General features: G+C 35.9%; 1 protein-coding gene across 6 annotated transcripts; it reads right to left on the bottom strand.

Annotated features, from left to right (window-relative positions):
- Positions 1–14,873: 14,873 nt before the first annotated feature.
- Positions 14,874–19,385, bottom strand: LOC107894219 (cellular nucleic acid-binding protein homolog). 6 transcript variants are annotated; one of them, XM_041086138.1, is made up of 8 exons: positions 18,911–19,383; positions 18,612–18,706; positions 17,458–17,571; positions 17,175–17,336; positions 16,531–16,689; positions 16,297–16,413; positions 15,631–15,894; positions 14,874–15,499 (listed from the first exon to the last, which is right to left on the bottom strand). In XM_041086138.1, exons 3-8 carry the CDS (start codon positions 17,536–17,538, stop codon positions 15,365–15,367), a joined length of 918 nt encoding a protein of 305 aa, XP_040942072.1. In that variant the 5' UTR covers positions 17,539–17,571; positions 18,612–18,706; positions 18,911–19,383; the 3' UTR covers positions 14,874–15,364. The 6 variants fall into 6 exon arrangements, with proteins under 6 accessions (XP_040942072.1, XP_040942073.1, XP_040942070.1 ...); XM_041086139.1 differs by lacking the exon at positions 18,612–18,706 and having other exon boundaries at positions 14,874–15,553; positions 18,911–19,385; XM_041086136.1 differs by having other exon boundaries at positions 16,297–16,689.
- Between the last annotated feature and the right edge of the window lie 322 nt (positions 19,386–19,707).

Consider the following 19,707-nt stretch of genomic DNA (forward strand, 5'->3'; position numbering starts at 1 on the left):
ACTTTAGCCTATTAACATTCCTAAATGGAAATGGGACTGCATCACAATGGATTTTGTAACAGGGTTGCCATTGTCAGCAAGTAAGAAAAATACTATTTGGGTGATTGTTGATCGGCTTACAAAGTCAGCTCATTTTATAACAGTCAGAACGGATTGGTCACTTCAGAAACTTACTAAAGTTTATATTCGGGAGATAGTATGATTACATGGTATTCTAGTGTCAATAATTTCTGATCAAGATCTATAGTTTACATCTAGATTTTAGAGGCAACTGCATGAATCTCTTGGTACTCAACTTAATTTTAGCACAGCATTCCATCCACTGACCGATGGACAATCAGAACGAGTTATTCAAATTTTAGAAGATATACTTCGAGCTTGTCTTATTGATTTTGAATCAGGTTGGGAACGTTATCTACTGTTAGCTGAATTTGTATATAATAATAGTTTTCAATCAAGTATTCAAATGGCACCCTATGAAGCTTTATATGGTCAGAGATGTCGGTCACCAGTGTGTTGGACAGAATTGAATGAGAAGAAAATGATTGGGCCAGAATTAATTCAAGAAACAGAAGACACTGTTAAGAAGATTCAACAGAGATTAAAAGCAGCTTTTGACAGACAAAAGTCTTATGGTAATCTAAAACGTAGGGACATTGAATACTCAGTCGGGGATAAAGTGTTTCTCAAAGTTTCTCCTTGGAAGAAAGTATTAAGATTTGGCCGAAAAGGAAAGTTAAATCCTCAGTTTATCGGGCCATATGAAGTTATAAAGAGAATTGAACCAGTTGCTTACCGATTGGCTTTACCTCTAGAATTACATAAAATTCATGATGTTTTTCATGTTTCCATGTTACGAAGGTATCGATCGGATCCATCTCATATTATCTCTACTGAAGACATTGAGATTAGACCAGATTTGTCATATGAAGAGGAACCAGTTCAAATACTAGCTCGAGAAGTGAAAGAAATAAGAAACAAATGGGTCCCTCTGGTAAAAGTACTGTGGAGAAGCCATGTGTGGAAGAAGCAACATGGGAACCGGAGGAAACTATGAGATCATAGTATCCTCACTTATTTTCAGGTAAAATTTCGAGGACGAATTTTTTTTTTAAAGCGGGAGAGAAATGTAACGACCTAAAATCCGTGGGCACTGGAAAAGTATATTATCAGGCCTTCGACGTAGTGAACCGGGTTTAAAAATAATTATTAGGAGTAATAATGAGTTTAGTGGTATGTGTAATTCAAATTTGATTAAGTGAATTTAGTTTAATTTAGAGTAATTAGTAAAAAGGATTAAATTGAATAGAGTATAAAAGTTTAATTATAAAGTAGAGAAAAAACAAAGGACTAAATTAATAAATAAACCATAGGAGTGGCAAGTGTAAGGTAATAATTAAATACAAGTGTGATAATGAAGATGAATACAAATGTAAATTAATAAATAATTTACTTAAATTATAAGTAAAATATATTATTATTATTATTATTAATGTTAAATAAATTAGAATAACACATGTATGGTGATGGTTATAAACATGTGCAATAAAAATATGGAAACAAATGTAAAATATAAGTTGATATTTAAAAGATATTAATTAAAATAATAATTAATAAAGGTTAATAAAACATAAAAGAAACAAATTGAAAAAGGAAAGAAGAAAAAGTTACAGAGAACTCACAAAATAGAAAGAAGAAATCGGGGAAAGAAAAGAAGAAAGGAAAAATAGGGATTTTGGGATTCCAAGTTAATTGGTAAGTTAATTTTAGTCTTTTTCTTTTAATTTTAATATTTTTGGAATCCTAGAGTGAAATACTCTTGGATTTGAGTTGAAATTTTGAAAGTTAATGATTTTTTTAGTAGGGTTTATGTTGAACAAATGATGGAATTGGGGGTTTATTTGATAGAAATTTTGATTGGAACTAATTAAATGATTAAATTGTAAACTATGTCATAAGTTTTATGTTATAGGGACTAAATTGATAGAAATTTGAAATTATGAAAATATGATGAAAGCTTGATAGTTAAATGTAAGTTTGGTAGGGAATTGAGTAACAAAAAGATATGAATTGAAGAAGAAAAATATATGAGTTTAGTTAGGATTAAATTAGAATTAATGTAAAAGTTAAAATAAAAATTTCAGCATTTAAATTGTGTTATGCTAATAATTGTGGAATTATTTTAATTTTTCGTAGCTAATATCGAGCCTGAAGCATCGGCCCAAAAAGGAAAATAAAAGATCATCGAGGATTAAATTCGAAGAAAATTCTGGTTTGTATTACTATAACTCAAGCTTTATAATTAATATGTGTTTAATTTAATATGTATGTGTGGTAAGTATTTTAAGATAAGTATTTAATGAACTGATAAAATTTGTGATTGGGTATTAAAATTGTGATTGATACTGAACTGAATTATGGGATACTGAATATTATTTTGAATACCGAATTGAACTGTGAAATTACTGAATATTGTTACGTATACTGCATTGAATTGTAAAATTTCTGATGAAACGAATTATTGTATTACTGTGAAAAATTGATCGAAATAATAAATTATAATTAATATTGAATCGAAATGGTAATTGTACTGAAAAATGATTTGAATACCCTATTAATTAGTCGGACTAGTCGGATATAATTGGCATGCCATAGGATATGGAAGAGTACGGGTTTTTGCCAGCTTACTGATCAGGCACTTATGTGCTGACTACTGCTACTATTACCGTTATTGTTACCGTTACCGATTCAACACTTTGTATGTTGAATACTATTACTGTTACTGTTACTACTACCGTTATTGATTACAGTTTAGGTACTGTGTACCGTTAAGGCACAATGTGTCATACTGGTGTGTTGGTTGGAATCAGTGTATCCGTCGAGTTCGAGTCAAGTTAATAGGGACAAATGAAATAAATTTACTGATAAAACTAAATTTGAATGATATGGCATATGTGAAAGGTGAGAATTGCACTAAAGAAATAAGAATGATATATATATTCAAATGATAACATAAAAAGATTGAATTGTTCATTAAGTGATGATAATTGTAATGTAAAACTATGTGTGTGATTTAATGTATTTAATTATAAATTGAATTATAGTGATACTACTGAGTATATACATACTCAACGTACGGTTGTTTCCGTGCGCAGGTTGTAGAAGTCAAGTACTGAACTAGCATCCAAAGCCAAACCCGACTTCAGCAAACTTTTGGTGATGCATATTTTCTTTTGGTAATGTGGCATGTATATAGGATGTGTATAAAATTTATTATGTTTTGAATATAAATGGTTAAAAATGTTAGTATTACAAGTCTAAGAATTATAATGAAAGAAGTTTATCCATTTCAATTTAATTAGTACATTGATAAATTTAAATTGATATTATATTGATTGAGTTTGATTAGAAGGTATTTAGAATAAAAAATGAGTATGTGAAATGAGTTGGTTGAAATGGTTATGTTTGAAATGGATACAATTTTAATTGCAGGGGGTTTTATATAAAAATAAGCAGAAATGCTGTTGAAATTTATAAATAAATAAAAAATTCTAGAGTATTTGAATGAGTCCCGTTTCACTTTTAATACATGTTTTAGACTTCGAGAGTTCATTGTAAGGAATTAGTTATTAAATTATACTATGAATGTTATTTTAATTGTGAATTATTCGTAAGTTGTTTAATATATCCGGTAATGTCTCGTAATTCTGTTCTAGCGACGGTTCGAGGTTAGAGGATATTTCATTATCTATGTCAAAATGTGGTCTACATGGTACATACTTACAAAGTCTTGGGTTCGTGAGATTATGAATTTGCAAGTTCTCAAGATTTTTAACTTCTTTAATGGAAACTCACAAGATGATACTTTTTAGTCTAGTAGCAAAATCAACCAAATGCTAAATGAACTTGCGAGCCGTAGGTCTACCAAATTTATTTTTTAACTTCAAATTTTCCACTTTCAAATTTAATTTGATAGTTATAATTTCAAGCTTGACTTAATTAAAATTTTATAGCTCGAACAATGGCTTTGAGTTAACTTTGTCTGTTTTACTTGAAATATATTATATTTAAAAGTAAAAATTATTACTCATTTTTAAGGGATAATGATAAAATTTACTCTTGTACTTTAATAAAGTCGGCTTCAATTTGTGGAATTTAATACTTGTATTTTTGTTCCGTCTATCAATATAGTACCTGATGTTAAATTCTAACCTCACCTGACACGTGGCCCAATTTCACTTGCCATGTGCATTGTGTGTCAGGAAAAAAGTTCATCCAATCAAAGCAGGGGACTTTGAAATAATTATTCCCTTTCATATCTCAATAAAAATAAAATTTAACAATAAAACTGCTTTCTGAAATTCCTCTAGCCTTCCTCCTCAAAAAAATACCGAAATCCCAAACCCCAACTTCTCTAAAACCAATTTCATAAAAATTTCTCTCAAAACTTGTTACTTGCGGGGAACACTAAATCCTTACACTCTTCTATCAATGTCTTCTTCATGAGTGGAATTCCACTTTTTTGGTTAGATATTTGTTCTTCAACTTAGCTTGAATAAATACCTAGTTTCCCCCTTAATAATTCCCATCAAAATCACCTTTTTTCATTTTTTTTATTTGACTTTAAGTATTATTATGACAGCATGTTGCTTTGATTTCCCTTGAGTTCCAACAGCAACTACCATATCATCAAAAATCTAATCACACATGCACATGCATTAGGTAAGTTACCTTTGCTAATTTTAAACCCAACATCACACAAGCTCTCAAGTGATGGCCGAATGCTTCTTTTGTTACCCAACTAATCATTCGACAATTTCATCCCCTTTACCACCCTTTTATGCCTAATTATCTAAATCAAGATAAGATCATCAACATGCCTAACCATAGCCGAATGTGCAACATTAATCTATCACCTCTATCTCTTAAATACTATCAAGTTCATTTACTTCTAATTTCTTAAGTTCAACATCTTAATGCCCATTATAGCCACTCCCATAATCTAAATTTAAAAATCGGCAACACCCACATTTCAACTATCTTAGCCGAATACTCCTCAACACTTAGACTAAAGTATGCACATTAAACTTAATACAACTTTCATTATTCCTTTCACCCTCAAACATAATTTATAAATCTTGCCCTTCCTTCCATGTTTCGGTCAATTATTCAAATTACCTCATAACATGAACATTCTTTTCAACTAATCTAGCATGACTCATTCGGCCTTAACAAAGAACCACTTTTCATACAAGGACAAAATAAATCAAATGAACCTCCCATTTAAACCCCATTCTATCTTCTACTTACTCAATAATACATGTTTCTTAGTTCATATTCATCTATAACCATTTCAAATCACATACTACAAAACATCATCAATTTGGCATATAAGAACATAACCAAAGGTTTCTTGCAACACAACTCAAAAATCAACACATGGGTCATGTTATGAGCATCAAAACAACTCAACTTCACAAAAAAATGCCAAAAGAACCACATGATATCATACCTTAATCTATAAACTCACTTGGCCGAATGTCCTAGCTTCCATTTTTCTTTTCTTTTCCTTATGGTTTCGGCAAGATGATAGAAAAGATGATGGAACTTTGTTTTTATCACCACTTACTAATATAAATTTATTATACATAATTCCCACCAAATATAAAAAAATGAAGACAAGGGAACACCATAATGCATGCGTATGTTGGCCGGCCATTCACATTCAAAAATGGTCTATTTGACATGCAAGTCCACTCTTTTTGGTACATGCACTAATAGACCATTTTAAATTGGACTATCATATTTTCACCATGTCTCAGATCGATCCCTATTAACAATTTCTCATGCAATTGGTAAAATTAGGGAATGAAACTTCCACATACTCATGTTCACACATAATAAGCATAGAATATAGCAATTAATTATTTTACGACTCGGTCTTGTGGTCCCGAAACCACTTTCCGACTAGGGTCACATTAGGGCTGTCACAACTCTCCCCACTTAAGAAATTTTCGTCCTCGAAAAGCTTACCAGTAAATAGGTTTGGGTATCGTTCTTTCATCGAACTCTCGTTTTCCCAAGTAGCTTCCTCGATCCCGTGTTTGAGCCATAACACCTTTACTAACGGAACCCTTTTGTTCCGCAACTCCTTCACTTCACGAGCTAGGATACACATCGGCTCTTCTTCATAACTCATATCGGCTTGAATTTCAACCTCCGACAGACTAATTATGTGCGAAGGATCAGATCTATAGCGTCGAAGCATCGAAACATGAAAGACATCATGTATCCTTTCAAGTTTAGGGGGCAAAATCAATCTATATGCAACCGGACCAATTCGTTCGGAGATTTCGTACGGCCCAATGAATCTCGGGCTCAACTTGCCCTTACGGCCAAACCTGAGTACCTTTTTCCAAGGCGAAACTTTAAGGAACACTTTATCTCCCACCTGATATTCAATGTCCTTTCGTTTCAAGTCCGCATACGATTTCTGACGATCTGTGGCTGCCTTCAGACTTTCACGGATTACCTTTACTTTCTGTTCGGCATCTTTAATCAAATCAACTCCGAAAATTTTACTTTCACCGAGCTCGGTCCAAAACAATGGTGTACGGCATTTACGACCGTACAAAGCCTCGTAAGGTGCCATCTTAATACTTGATTGAAAGCTATTGTTGTAAGCGAATTCAATCAAAGATAAATACCGTTCCCATGAACCACTAAACTCGAGGATGCAACATCTCAACATATCCTCAAGTATCTGAATCATCCGCTCGGATTGACCATCGGTTTGTGGATGAAAAGCGGTGCTAAAATGCAGCTTGGTACCCAACGCTTCTTGCAATTTCTTCCAAAATCGCGAGGTGAATCTCGGATCTCTATCCGACACGATAGAAATAGGTACTCCATGTAATCTCACAATCTGAGAAACATACAATTCGGCTAGTTTATCCAATGAAAAATCCGTACGCACAGGGATAAAGTGAGCCGACTTAGTCAGTCTATCAACAACAACCCAAATCGCATCCTTCTTACTTGTTGACAATGGTAGTCCGGACACAAAGTCCATTGTGACTCGATCCCATTTCCACTCGGGTATCATGATCGGCTGAAGTAATCCTGAAGGCACTTGATGTTCCGCTTTCACTTGTTGACATATTAAACATCTCGAAACAAAGTCGGAGATGTCCCGTTTCATACCATGCCACCAAAACCGTCGTTTCAAATCGTTGTACATTTTCGTACTCCCCGGGTGAATTGACATTCGGCTACAATGAGCTTCGTTCAGAATCATCGAAATGAGTTCTGAATTTCTTGGAACACACAACCGACTTCTGAACCTCAAACAATCGTCATCATCAATTTGAAATTCGGATTCCATATTCGGAATACATTCAGCCCGTTTTGCAACCAATTCATCGTCGACTTTCTGAGCTTCACTAATTTGATGAATCAATGATGGTTTGGCCTTTAATTCAGCTACTAACACATTGTCGGGTAGAACAGACAAGTGCACATTCATCGCTCGTAAAGCAAATAGCGATTTTCGGCTTAAGGCGTCCGCAACCACATTAGCCTTTCCCGGGTGGTAATCAATTACAAGCTCGTAATCTTTCAACAACTCAAGCCAACGTCTTTGTCGCAGATTTAAGTCTCTTTGAGTCTTCAAATATTTGAGACTTTGGTGATCTGAAAATACATGGCACTTTTCGCCAAACAAATAATGTCGCCATATTTTCAAAGCAAATACGATGGCGGCTAGCTCGAGATCATGGGTTGGATAATTTCTCTCGTGTGGCTTCAATTGTCTCGACGCATAGGCCACAACTCGACCTTCTTGCATCAATACGCAACCCAACCCAAGTAGGGATGCGTCACTATAAATGACAAACTCTTTGCCTGATTCGGGTTGCACTAAAATTGGAGCTTCAGTCAAATGAGTTTTCAGTTGATCGAAGCCTTTCTGACATTTCTCCGTCCATTCAAACTTAGCATCCTTTTGAAGTAGCTTCGTCATTGGTGTGGCTATCATCGAGAAACCTTTGACAAATCGTCGGTAATAACCGGCGAGTCCCAAAAAGCTCCGAACCTCAGTAATACTTCTCGGAGGTTTCCAGTTAAGTATGGCTGAGATTTTGTTCGGGTCAACTCGAATACCCGATGCGGATACCACATGACCCAAGAAGCTAACCTCTCTTAACCAGAACTCACACTTACTGAACTTAGCATATAACTTCTTATCCCGCAAAACTTGCAACACTAATCTCAAGTGTTCAGCATGTTCGATCTCATCTCTTGAATAGACCAAGATGTCATCAATGAACACAACTACGAACCGATCCAAATATGGTCTGAAGATCCGATTCATCAAATCCATAAATACCGCAGGGGCATTAGTGAGCCCAAACGGCATCACTAAGAACTCGTAGTGACCATATCTCGTCCTGAAGGCAGTTTTGGGTATGTCTGATTCTCGAATTCGCAACTGATAATAGCCCGATCTCAGATCTATTTTTGAGAACATTGAGGCTCCCTTCAGTTGGTCGAACAAATCATCGATACGCGGTAACGGATACTTATTCTTTATCGTCACTTTATTCAGTTGACGATAGTCAATGCACAACCTCATGGTTCCGTCCTTCTTTTTCACGAACAATACTGGTGCACCCCAAGGTGAGAAACTCGGTCAAGCGAAACCTCTATCCGTCAACTCTTGCAATTGAGCTTTCAATTCTTTTAACTCGGTTAGTGCCATACGATACGGAGCTATCGAAATTGGCGTAGTTCCAGGTACAAGCTCAATACCAAACTCTATCTCCCGAACAGGTGGCAAACCCGGTAACTCTTCAGGAAACACATCCGGGTATTCACAAACCACCGGCACAGATTCGGGTTTCTTTTCTAACTCTTTGTCATCAAGTACATACGCAAGGTATGCTTTGCACCCTTTTCTTACATATTTCTGGGCCAACATTGCTGATATTACAGCTGGCAACCCCCTTAAGTCCGCAGACTCAACTCGGATTATCTCGTTATTTGCGCACCTCAAATCGATAGTCTTACTTTTGCAATTCACAACCGCATCATGCGCGGTCAACCAATCCAAACCAAGAATAACATCAAATTCATCAAACGGCAAAAGCATCAAGTCTGCCGGAAAACAAGAACCTCGAATTACTAGGGGACATCTCTTACACACTTTGTCGACAAGCACGTAACGACCCAAGGGATTTGACACCCGAATTACGAACTCAGTAGACTCAACAGGTAAAGTCTTACTGGATGCTAAGGTTTCACATACATATGAATGAGTAGAGCCAGGGTCAATCAATGCAATCACATTAGTATCAAAGAGAGTAAAGGTACCAGTGATGACGTCAGGGGAGGATGCCTCCTCTCGTGCGCGAATGGCATATGCTCTAGCAGGAGTACGGTTCTCGGCTCGAACAGCCGTATCAGAGGTCCCTCTCTGACTACCACCCCTACCTCCTAAAATTCTCGGTGGTCTACCTCTAGTTGTCACTCCACTAGGTCTTGCACCTTGAATCTTATTCTTCTCATCAAGCTCCGTGCAATCCCTAATGAAGTGGTCCTTCGAACTGCATCCGTAACAGGCCCTGTTAATAGTCTTACCCCAACATTCACCTATGTGTCGTCTTCCACATTGGGGACATTCAGGTTTCTCTAGACGATTATTGCCCACACTAGCTACCGAAGTAGCTCGGGAGTCCGTCGATGGTCTTGCTCTGATGGAAATTCCCGCAGTCGTCCTCGACTTATTGGTGTCCTCCCTAAACTTCTTTACGGCTGAGAATGGAGCTTTACCCGTCGATCTTTTACGATAGTCTCTAGCCTCAAATTTAGCCTTCTTCTTCTCCTTTCCAAGTTCTTCCGCCTTGCAGGCTCGTTCGACTAGTGTTACGAATTCTTTTATTTCCAAAATACCCATTAGTAGCTTTAAATCTTCATTCAATCCTTCTTCGAATCTTTTGCACATAGCAACCTCATCAGCTACACACTCCCGGGCATACCTACTGAGTCTTACGAATTCATGTTCGTATTCAGATACTGTCATACGGCCTTGCTTAAGTTCCAAGAATTCCTTACGCTTTTGATCAATGAACCGTTGACTAATATATTTCTTTCGAAATTCCGTCTGAAAGAAGTCCCAAGTTACTCGTTCGTTTGGGACTATGGAAATCAGGGTCCTCCACCAATAGTAGGCTGAGTCCCGCAACAAGGATATAGCACACTTTAGACATTCATCGGGTGTGCATGACAGTTCATCAAACACCCGAATGGTGTTATCAAGCCAAAACTCGGCCCTTTCAGCATCATCAGTAACTATGGCCCTGAACTCCTCAGCCCCGCGCTTCCTAATCAAGTCTACAGGTGGCTTACTCAGCCTCACAGGATCAGTAACTGATGGCATTACTGGCTCCGGGGGTGGATTATTCAAATTCGGGAATTGTTGGACAGCCGGATTGGTTCGGGCATACTGCGCGACCCATTCATTCATCATGGTAAAGAAGGCTTGTTTAGCCCCCTCACCTTGATTATTCGCAGATGACTGAGGTTCAACAGGCGGCGTCCCTTGTGCAGGAGCAGCCGCTACACTTTCAATGTCATCCGCCAAGGTTCTCTCTACACCGGGATCCATTTACTAATCAAAACATAAATTTAACCGTCAGAAGTCATCACACAGTTAAACATTAACATTCGGCATGTATAGCTAGACTCATACGTGCTATGGTAGTCCTAGAACCGACTAAACCTGGCTCTGATACCAATCAAATGTAACACCCCGAACCCGAGGCCGTCGCTGGAGTCGAACACGAGGTGTTAACAGACTTCAACCCACTTAAAAAAAAATTTTCCAGACAAGCTGCCAGTCTGCGTACTAGTCGCTAAAAAAAATCATATCTCGAGTTCTAAAACTCGAAATCCAGTTCCGTAAATTTTCCCTGAAAATAGACTCATATGCCCGTCTACACATTTTTTTCTAGAATTTTTGGTCGGACCAATTAGTACAGTTTATTAGTCAAAGTCTCCCATGTTACAGGTATCGACTACATTGACCTTTGTGCATTACGACTTGGATATCTCCCTGCACAGAGTTTCAACACTGATGCCGTTTGTTTCTATAGAAACTAGACTCAGAGAGGAATCTATACATATATGGTATGACTCCTAATTATCTCTGCTTGATTTATAATGAATTTCCAAAGTCGGAACAGGGAATCCAGAAACCGTTCTGGCCCTGTCTCACGAGAACCTGAATATCTCTTAACATACTGTCCATATGATCTTTTCGTTGCTTCTATATGAAAATAGACTCATCGAGCTTCGAATACATAATTTATTCATCAATTAATTCCACTCCTACTATTTTTTTTTGTGATTTTTCAATCTCATGTCACTGCTGCTGCCAGCATCTGTTACGAAAGTAACTAGGTCCATTTCATGCCTACTCCTTGATTCAACTCAATCGAACATTCATGCCATTTTCGCATGGCTTAAAGTTTACATACTAAAGTTCAAACACAACATAATAGCCTATACATGCCGAAATATTCTCCTAAGCCGACTAAGAAGAAAGTACCAAAACTTGCTATCCGGTGTGATGACTTCGATGACGGCCCGACCACGCAAAAAGAGATGTGTCCAAGAAACCTAGAATAGGTGACAAGGAAACACCGAGTGAGTTTATAACTCAGTAAGTCATAAGCTATGCACTACCATCCATCAATAACATTATCACAAGAGAAAACAAAATGGAACGAGGCTAATTACTCCATCCATTCCGAACCATACCATAGTTCCTCCGACCTATCGGTTTAATTTCATACCAATTTATGCATTCACAATCCACATACTCATCAATAGGATATTCGAGGCATTTTCATAAATCATTTTATTTTCGTTACAAACATACAACTAAACGGCCTTTCACCCATTCTACGATAAATTTCATGTACTTGACTTCAAGTATATTTGTCACATAGGTTCAAACTTACCAAGCTCAACACCAAGTATAGACATAGCACCTATTAGCCATGAACTCAAGACACTTACCCGATCCGCTGTCCGTGATCGACTCAATAGCGTCGCACACTTAGTGTCCATAATGATTCAAGAATATATATTAAGTCCGCACACTCAGTGCTATATAATCAACTCGCACACTTAGTGCTACATAATCAAACTCGCACACTTAGTGCTACATAGTCAACTCGCACACTTAGTGCTACATAGTCAAACTCGCACACTTAGTGCTACATAGTCAATTCGCACACTTAGTGCTGCACAATTTAAACCCGCACACGTAGCGCCAATCTCGTGGTCATAAATGTTTATACTCGCACATTTAGTGCCGAGATCAACAGCTCAATACATCTCACCTCTTTTCTTTTCATTCAACACTTTCATCATCACATACGTACATGCATATATATATTTATTCATTCCATTCAGCATCATTACATAAACGTTATGACCATTTGAATTAATACCAACTATATGCTTAATGACTTACCTCGTGTTGGGTAAGACGGTTCCAACTCGGCTACTCGATGACCTTTTCTTTGCCTTTGCTCGATTCACCTCCTTTAACTCCTTGAGCTTAATCAATAATTTAACTAGTTTAACCACCTTGCTAAATATTTACAATCCAATTTCACATGTATATGTATGTTAGTATATTCGGCTAATAACCTCATGCAACTACCATATCATCAAAAATCTAATCACACATGCACATGCATTAGGTAAGTTACCTTTGCTAATTTTAAACCCAACATCACACAAGCTCTCAAGTGATGGCCGAATGCTTCTTTTGTTACCCAACTAATCATTCGACAATTTCATCCCCTTTACCACCCTTTTATGCCTAATTATCTAAATCAAGATAAGATCATCAACATGCCTAACCATAGCCGAATGTGCAACATTAATCTATCACCTCTATCTCTTAAATACTATCAAGTTCATTTACTTCTAATTTCTTAAGTTCAACATCTTAATGCCCATTATAGCCACTCCCATAATCTAAATTTAAAAATCGGCAACACCCACATTTCAACTATCTTAGCCGAATACTCCTCAACACTTAGACTAAAGTATGCACATTAAACTTAATACAACTTTCATTATTCCTTTCACCCTCAAACATAATTTATAAATCTTGCCCTTCCTTCCATGTTTCGGTCAATTATTCAAATTACCTCATAACATGAACATTCTTTTCAACTAATCTAGCATGACTCATTCGGCCTTAACAAAGAACCACTTTTCATACAAGGACAAAAATAAATCAAATGAACCTCCCATTTAAACCCCATTCTATCTTCTACTTACTCAATAATACATGTTTCTTAGTTCATATTCATCTATAACCATTTCAAATCACATACTACAAAACATCATCAATTTGGCATATAAGAACATAACCAAAGGTTTCTTGCAACACAACTCAAAAATCAACACATGGGTCATGTTATGAGCATCAAAACAACTCAACTTCACAAAAAAATGCCAAAAGAACCACATGATATCATACCTTAATCTATAAACTCACTTGGCCGAATGTCCTAGCTTCCATTTTTCTTTTCTTTTCCTTATGGTTTCGACAAGATGATAGAAAAGATGATGGAACTTTGTTTTTATCACCACTTACTAATATAAATTTATTATACATAATTCCCACCAAATATAAAAAAATGAAGACAAGGGAACACCATAATGCATGCGTATGTTGGCCGGCCATTCACATTCAAAAATGGTCTATTTGACATGCAAGTCCACTCTTTTTGGTACATGCACTAATAGACCATTTTAAATTGGACTATCATATTTTCACCATGTCTCAAATCGATCCCTATTAACAATTTCTCATGCAATTGGTAAAATTAGGGAATGAAACTTCCACATACTCATGTTCACACATAATAAGCATAGAATATAGCAATTAATTATTTTACGACTCGGTCTTGTGGTCCCGAAACCACTTTCCGACTAGGGTCACATTAGGGCTGTCACAGTGATCCTTCCCTATGAGGAACTCCTTTGCAAAGAAGCAATTATTTTATCCAAATCTTCAAATTATGGAATTACAGAAACAACCTCTGAATCCTGTGTTAGGAGTTCATTTGTAACACATATTGAATCTCTTAACATTGTTCTTTAGCGCTTGCATAATTTAGAACCATCAATTACATATTCAGCCATTTCTCAAGGAACTATTATTTGTCAACTCTGCAAACGAGAATGCAATAGATGCTTCTATCATACATGTATTTTTCATGGTAAGTAGTTTCTGAAAGCGCAAAAAGAATTTTCAAGTTGTTTGATCCCTGGGATAATAAACTAATTGGTTTCTTTTTTCTGCTTCATGCATACAGTGGTTATTCACTTCATTGCTCATGTTCGGGGAAGCTAATTGTTTTTATACAAGAGGACATGTGGAAAATGGTGGATGCATATCAAGTATTCGGAGAAGGTTCAGAGAATGGAATTGAATAAGAATTATGCTTGTATCCATTGTCAAATATATCCTCTTGGATTAAACACGGAATGACTCGATTTCATCGCAAGGTAAAAATTTATGTTTTTATTCCCTTACTATTTCTGCATTTCTTTCATATTGTTAAAGGAATTGGGTCAATGAGCGACAGTCGAACCATCATTGTGAAGAAAGTGCCAAAAGCGGAGTCAAAAGTAGCCAAGAAGAATCATAATAAGAGAGCCTACCATGAAACAATCCTATCATATCCATCATTTAATGAGGGCAACGGCAAGCGACGTGTAAGCAAATGCAAATGACGACGGCTTGTTTTTTGCTAACATAGGGCATTTTTTTACAACAGGCTAACTACAGGGATTTTGTTTCTTTTTTATTCAACCTCTGCATAAAGGGTCGATTTTGTTACACAACTACTAATAAAAGATGGTACCAATTCTGTCATCTCAGTAAATTTACTCCTGTTAAAAACTGAGCAAGAAAATGTGATCTATTTTTATGTCCAAAAGTATTGCATGTGATTCTATCATATCTAAATGAAGCCACGTGAGCAGAAAGAAGAGAGAAACAAAGACAGAAATGATATCCTACCACCAATTGTAAGTCCTCCTCGGTTCATCATTGCCTAAATTGCTGAATCTTGATGCAGAGAATCTGTGAATTCTTTGGTTTTGACGATTGAGAACCTAATATATGACCAATTGTAACGTCCCTGATTAGATGGTGTCGAGGGAGAATTCCAATGGTTCCTTGTGGACTTCCTATAGGAGATAATCACCAGGATCCTCTGCAATCCAACCACCTCTTTTCTTTTCTTTTCGTGGTGTATTGAAGCCTTTTTCTTCAAACTGGATTTTTTCTCCTTTTGCAGCGGCTCTTGCCATTATCATGAGGTACAGACTTGTATCCCAAGAGATCTTTATTTTCTAAACGAGATCTTAGATTTGGAGTAGATGACTCACGATTTCTTTTACCAACCTGTTTTGCAATGACATAGTGTTTGTTGATAATATATCAAGCGGAACTATTGTTCTGCATATTAAAAAGAGTAAATAAATAAACAATGGGATGACAATTGATTCTGAGAACTACAATAGACTGAAATTTACCATAGCAGAACTGCATTCATGAATAGAGTGTTCTCCTTCTCCACACTTGTAGCATAAGCTAGATGCTGCACCAGTGGTGCATTGTCGTGCAAAGTGTCCTCCTCCACACTTGTAGTATAAACTAGATGATGCAGTACCAGTAGTGCATTCATGTGCAAAGTGCCCTCCTTCACCACACTTGTAGCACAAGCTAGGTGACCGATTGTCAGTGGTTTCCTTAGTTTCTCCAAGTGACCCACCATATGACTGCATAAAAATGCTATTCTGCACCAAAATGCTCATCGATGATGTTAGCAAATAGGTAAATTTCAAAGTAATACTCAATCCAACTAGATTGTGAAGAGAAACGGATTCGTATGAATGAACAGAGGTAAAAGAGATTTTTAAACCTTTTGGAAACTAAAAGGAATCACATGAACACTGAACCAAATCGTTGAAAAAAAAAATGGAAAAAATGATGAATAACTGAACAAATGAAGCAATAGATCAGATATTATTTCTTTTTTTTAGAAAAAAGGACAACAGGAAAATATCAGAGGACATTAAGAATCAAACACCACAATGCTGAAAATAAGTTCACTGACATAAAACAACCTTTCCTGCTACCGAACCGATACGTCCTATTAATTCTAATAATAAAATATGAGCATATCGTGTGAAACTCACCAAACCAGTATGACCAAGTTGGCCACATCTGTAACAAGAAACTTCCCTTGGACTGGTATCAACAAAGTTAATACAACATATATGGCCAAAACTCTTGCAGATATAACACTGTATTTCCTGATTTGGGAGGAAAAACATAAGTAATACAGTTAAGAGAACAAAAACCATAAAAGAGCTTAAAGCAAAAGCAATGGAAAAGACAATAATTAAGAATACTAGGGAACATGAAGAAACCTTGATATCATCCTGAGAATAGTCATTCCTGCATGAAAACATGTCATACCCAGAAACTCCACATCTTAAACAAATATTACCAGGGTTAGAGCTACTCTTGTATTTGTCTGGACAACCTTTGACGTGGTGGTGACCACATTTTTTGCAGATGAAGCAATTCTATAAAGAAATTAAAGTTATAAGCATGTAAAAAAAAAATAACAGAAGTTAAAATTTTTCTAAATATGCTATTAACAATCACTAGTAGGATTACTTTCCAACTTCTATGTGAAAGTGAAATAAATAGAGGAAAACCACAAATATGTAATAGGTAAATGACATGTCTGTTTATCATTAGAATTAAAGCCTACCTGACACCAAGAGAGACTTATCAATCCTCTCAAACACCAAAAGGTATTATCATTATATCAACAGTGGTTCAAGAATCTATTTAGACAAAGGCAACAAAAATTACTTTCAAATAAGTAATAAAGATGCATGGCTAACCCTTTTTCAGTATGGTAACTTTTAATAGATGCATTTGCCTCCTATGAGAAAAAAGCCTACCCACTTCCAACCCCGAAAAGGGCACAGAACAATTCAAAAAAGTCATTGACTTCAAGACAAGAAAGCCATTTAGTTTTGCATCAGTGCTTGTTTCATACCTTTGAGCACTGTCTAGCACCATGATCCAAACTCCCACACACAAAGCATGGTTTCTTCCACGTCGAAGCGGATTTACAGTTCACTGCTATATGCCCTTCTTCACCACAATTATAGCATGTTTCCCAACCACCGTCTGGAGGATGAAAGTACCTCGAACCCCACTGATAGAATAAATATCAAAGACGTAATAAAAACCATGCCATTATAGTTTTCTTCTAAACCACAGTTCAAAACAAAACTTGCAAGAAGCTTTCAGAACGCAAGATTGTCAGATATGTCTACAGTATTTGGGTCAAGAGATTCGATAGCTTCTGTTGCCTTAGCCATCATAGCCTCCTCAACTTTCTGAACTTTCTCTATCATCTCAGCTTTTTCTCCATTCTCTGTAATGGTGATCTGGTGCAATAACCAAAAAAAAAAAAAAAAAATTCTCATAAGTTGCAGATTTCAAATTAAACAATACCCATACTACATGCTGCAAGACTGAATCCATTTCAACAAGAACAACACATAATCAGCTCTAATGAAAACTATTACAGCAATGAAAGTAGTGTCAATAGCTAATAAGCCAAGCCAATTTTACCAACCAAACTTCGTACCAACATACCAAAGTAGCATTTTGGAATTATAAAGTTCAACAAAATTATGATTCTTTTTCCACGAGTTAGTCAGAATATTAAACAATTATGCCCTCAACTACCTACGATAGTATTAATATGGTGCCCTATATTAATGGTGAATGGTCTCCAAGAAGGTAAGATCTCTCCCTCTCTCTACTCTTCTTTCATTCTCTCGTTTTACTTGATATCTCTACCATCTATCAGATATTGACTTGACTGTTGGAAAGAGCATTGGAGCACCAATGCCAGCGCCCTTGACCTTGTCTTGCAGGTCCTTCAACATGAATTTCCACAAAATATTTGGACATCACCCCCCCCCCCAAAGAAAAAAAGGAAAAGATGTAATAGCAGGCATTCTATCAAAAACAATAAAAAACTTAAAAAAAACAAAAAGCCAGTTTCTACTAGAAGTTTGCAGGAAAGAAGGGATAAATAATAAGATTATACATGAACTTTGATTCAATATGCAATGTGAACCTGAACTTTGATTTTGTTTAATGGGATACTTGAAATCATTTTACTTTGCTTATATCTGTTTTCCTAAATGTGCATGATTAGATCATAATCAAAGTTTAAAATTAAAGTTTGATGTGTGCAATTGCATAAAATCAAAGTTCACATGTTACCTTGCAAATTGGATCAAAATTTATGTGCGATTTTGAGATTTATCCAAAAGAAAAAAGTCAAGTTTTATTGTGAAAGAATGCCCTGAACTATGAACCAAAGAAGGAGACAAAAAGAAAAGACTTATTAATCTAGCAAACAGAAAACAATATACGCAATAGCATTAGTACAACGATTCATTTAATATCATACTTTTGAACAAAGAACGGAATGGGAGCAGCTGGATTCAAAACGTCATAGCAAAGCCAACAATGATGACCCCTCACAGTCTAAGTTGCAAGTTGAAACTGTTATCATAAGCCATCTTAATTACGAATCTAATTCATATCATCTCGAAGTATATGATAAGTTCAACAAAATTACGATTCTTTACCTCCATCATCTCATCAACTATTTGCAGTAAGAAATTTTCTTTCAAATTAATTTCAGCTACTAATTTTACAAGCAGGACACTCGATTAAAAATTAGAAATAAGATAACAAAATTTTAACCTTTTCAATTTTCGTTTTCTTCTGTTTCCTTTTAACAATCTTCTTACTTTCCAAATCCAAAGCCGCCTCTTCGCCGCCACTGGTACCAGCTACAATGGATCCCCCATGAGAAGACGAGGACGCCAAATCTACAGCAGAGACGACGCCTCGATCGACTGAAACGGAATCGATTCCTTGAATTTAACGTCGCCGTTTTCACTAACAGTGCCTTCTCAACAATCTTCAAGCTTAGGTCTTGTTTGGCTTCCTCGTTGTCTCTCCTGCTTAAAACCATCAATGATTTTGAATCTAATGGTCCCGAATCCCGAGTCGTGCTCTTCCATCTCAAGTTTGGCGTTTCTGCCATATCTCTGTTTGTCATGACAATTATTAGGGAATGCAAAACAATTAAAATTATTGGTTACTCGCAGGTAAAAGTACACAGAACATAGTATACTAAAACTGGATTACACTTTTTCCTTTCAACTTAACAAAACAATTAAAATTGGATAAATTAACCTATTTTAGATAAGATGAGTGAACAAAACAATTTCTTAATTAAAATTATAAAATTTAATAATAAATTTAGTCTTTAATTATTACATATTTATTTAATTTAATTTTAAATTTTTTATTAAAAATAAAATGAATTCTTTTTCATATTCATAAAATTAAAAGATATAAAAACCTTAATAATAAATTTTAAAAAATTAATTAAACTCTTTTCAAAATTTAAAAATTACTTAAAACTCATAAAAATTTTGAGCAAATAGATGGTATATATATTGATTTTGTTGATATGCAAATGGGCGCACATG

This window comes from Gossypium hirsutum, chromosome A13 (genome assembly GCF_007990345.1).
Source record: "Gossypium hirsutum isolate 1008001.06 chromosome A13, Gossypium_hirsutum_v2.1, whole genome shotgun sequence".
Taxonomy (NCBI): Eukaryota; Viridiplantae; Streptophyta; class Magnoliopsida; order Malvales; family Malvaceae; genus Gossypium; species Gossypium hirsutum.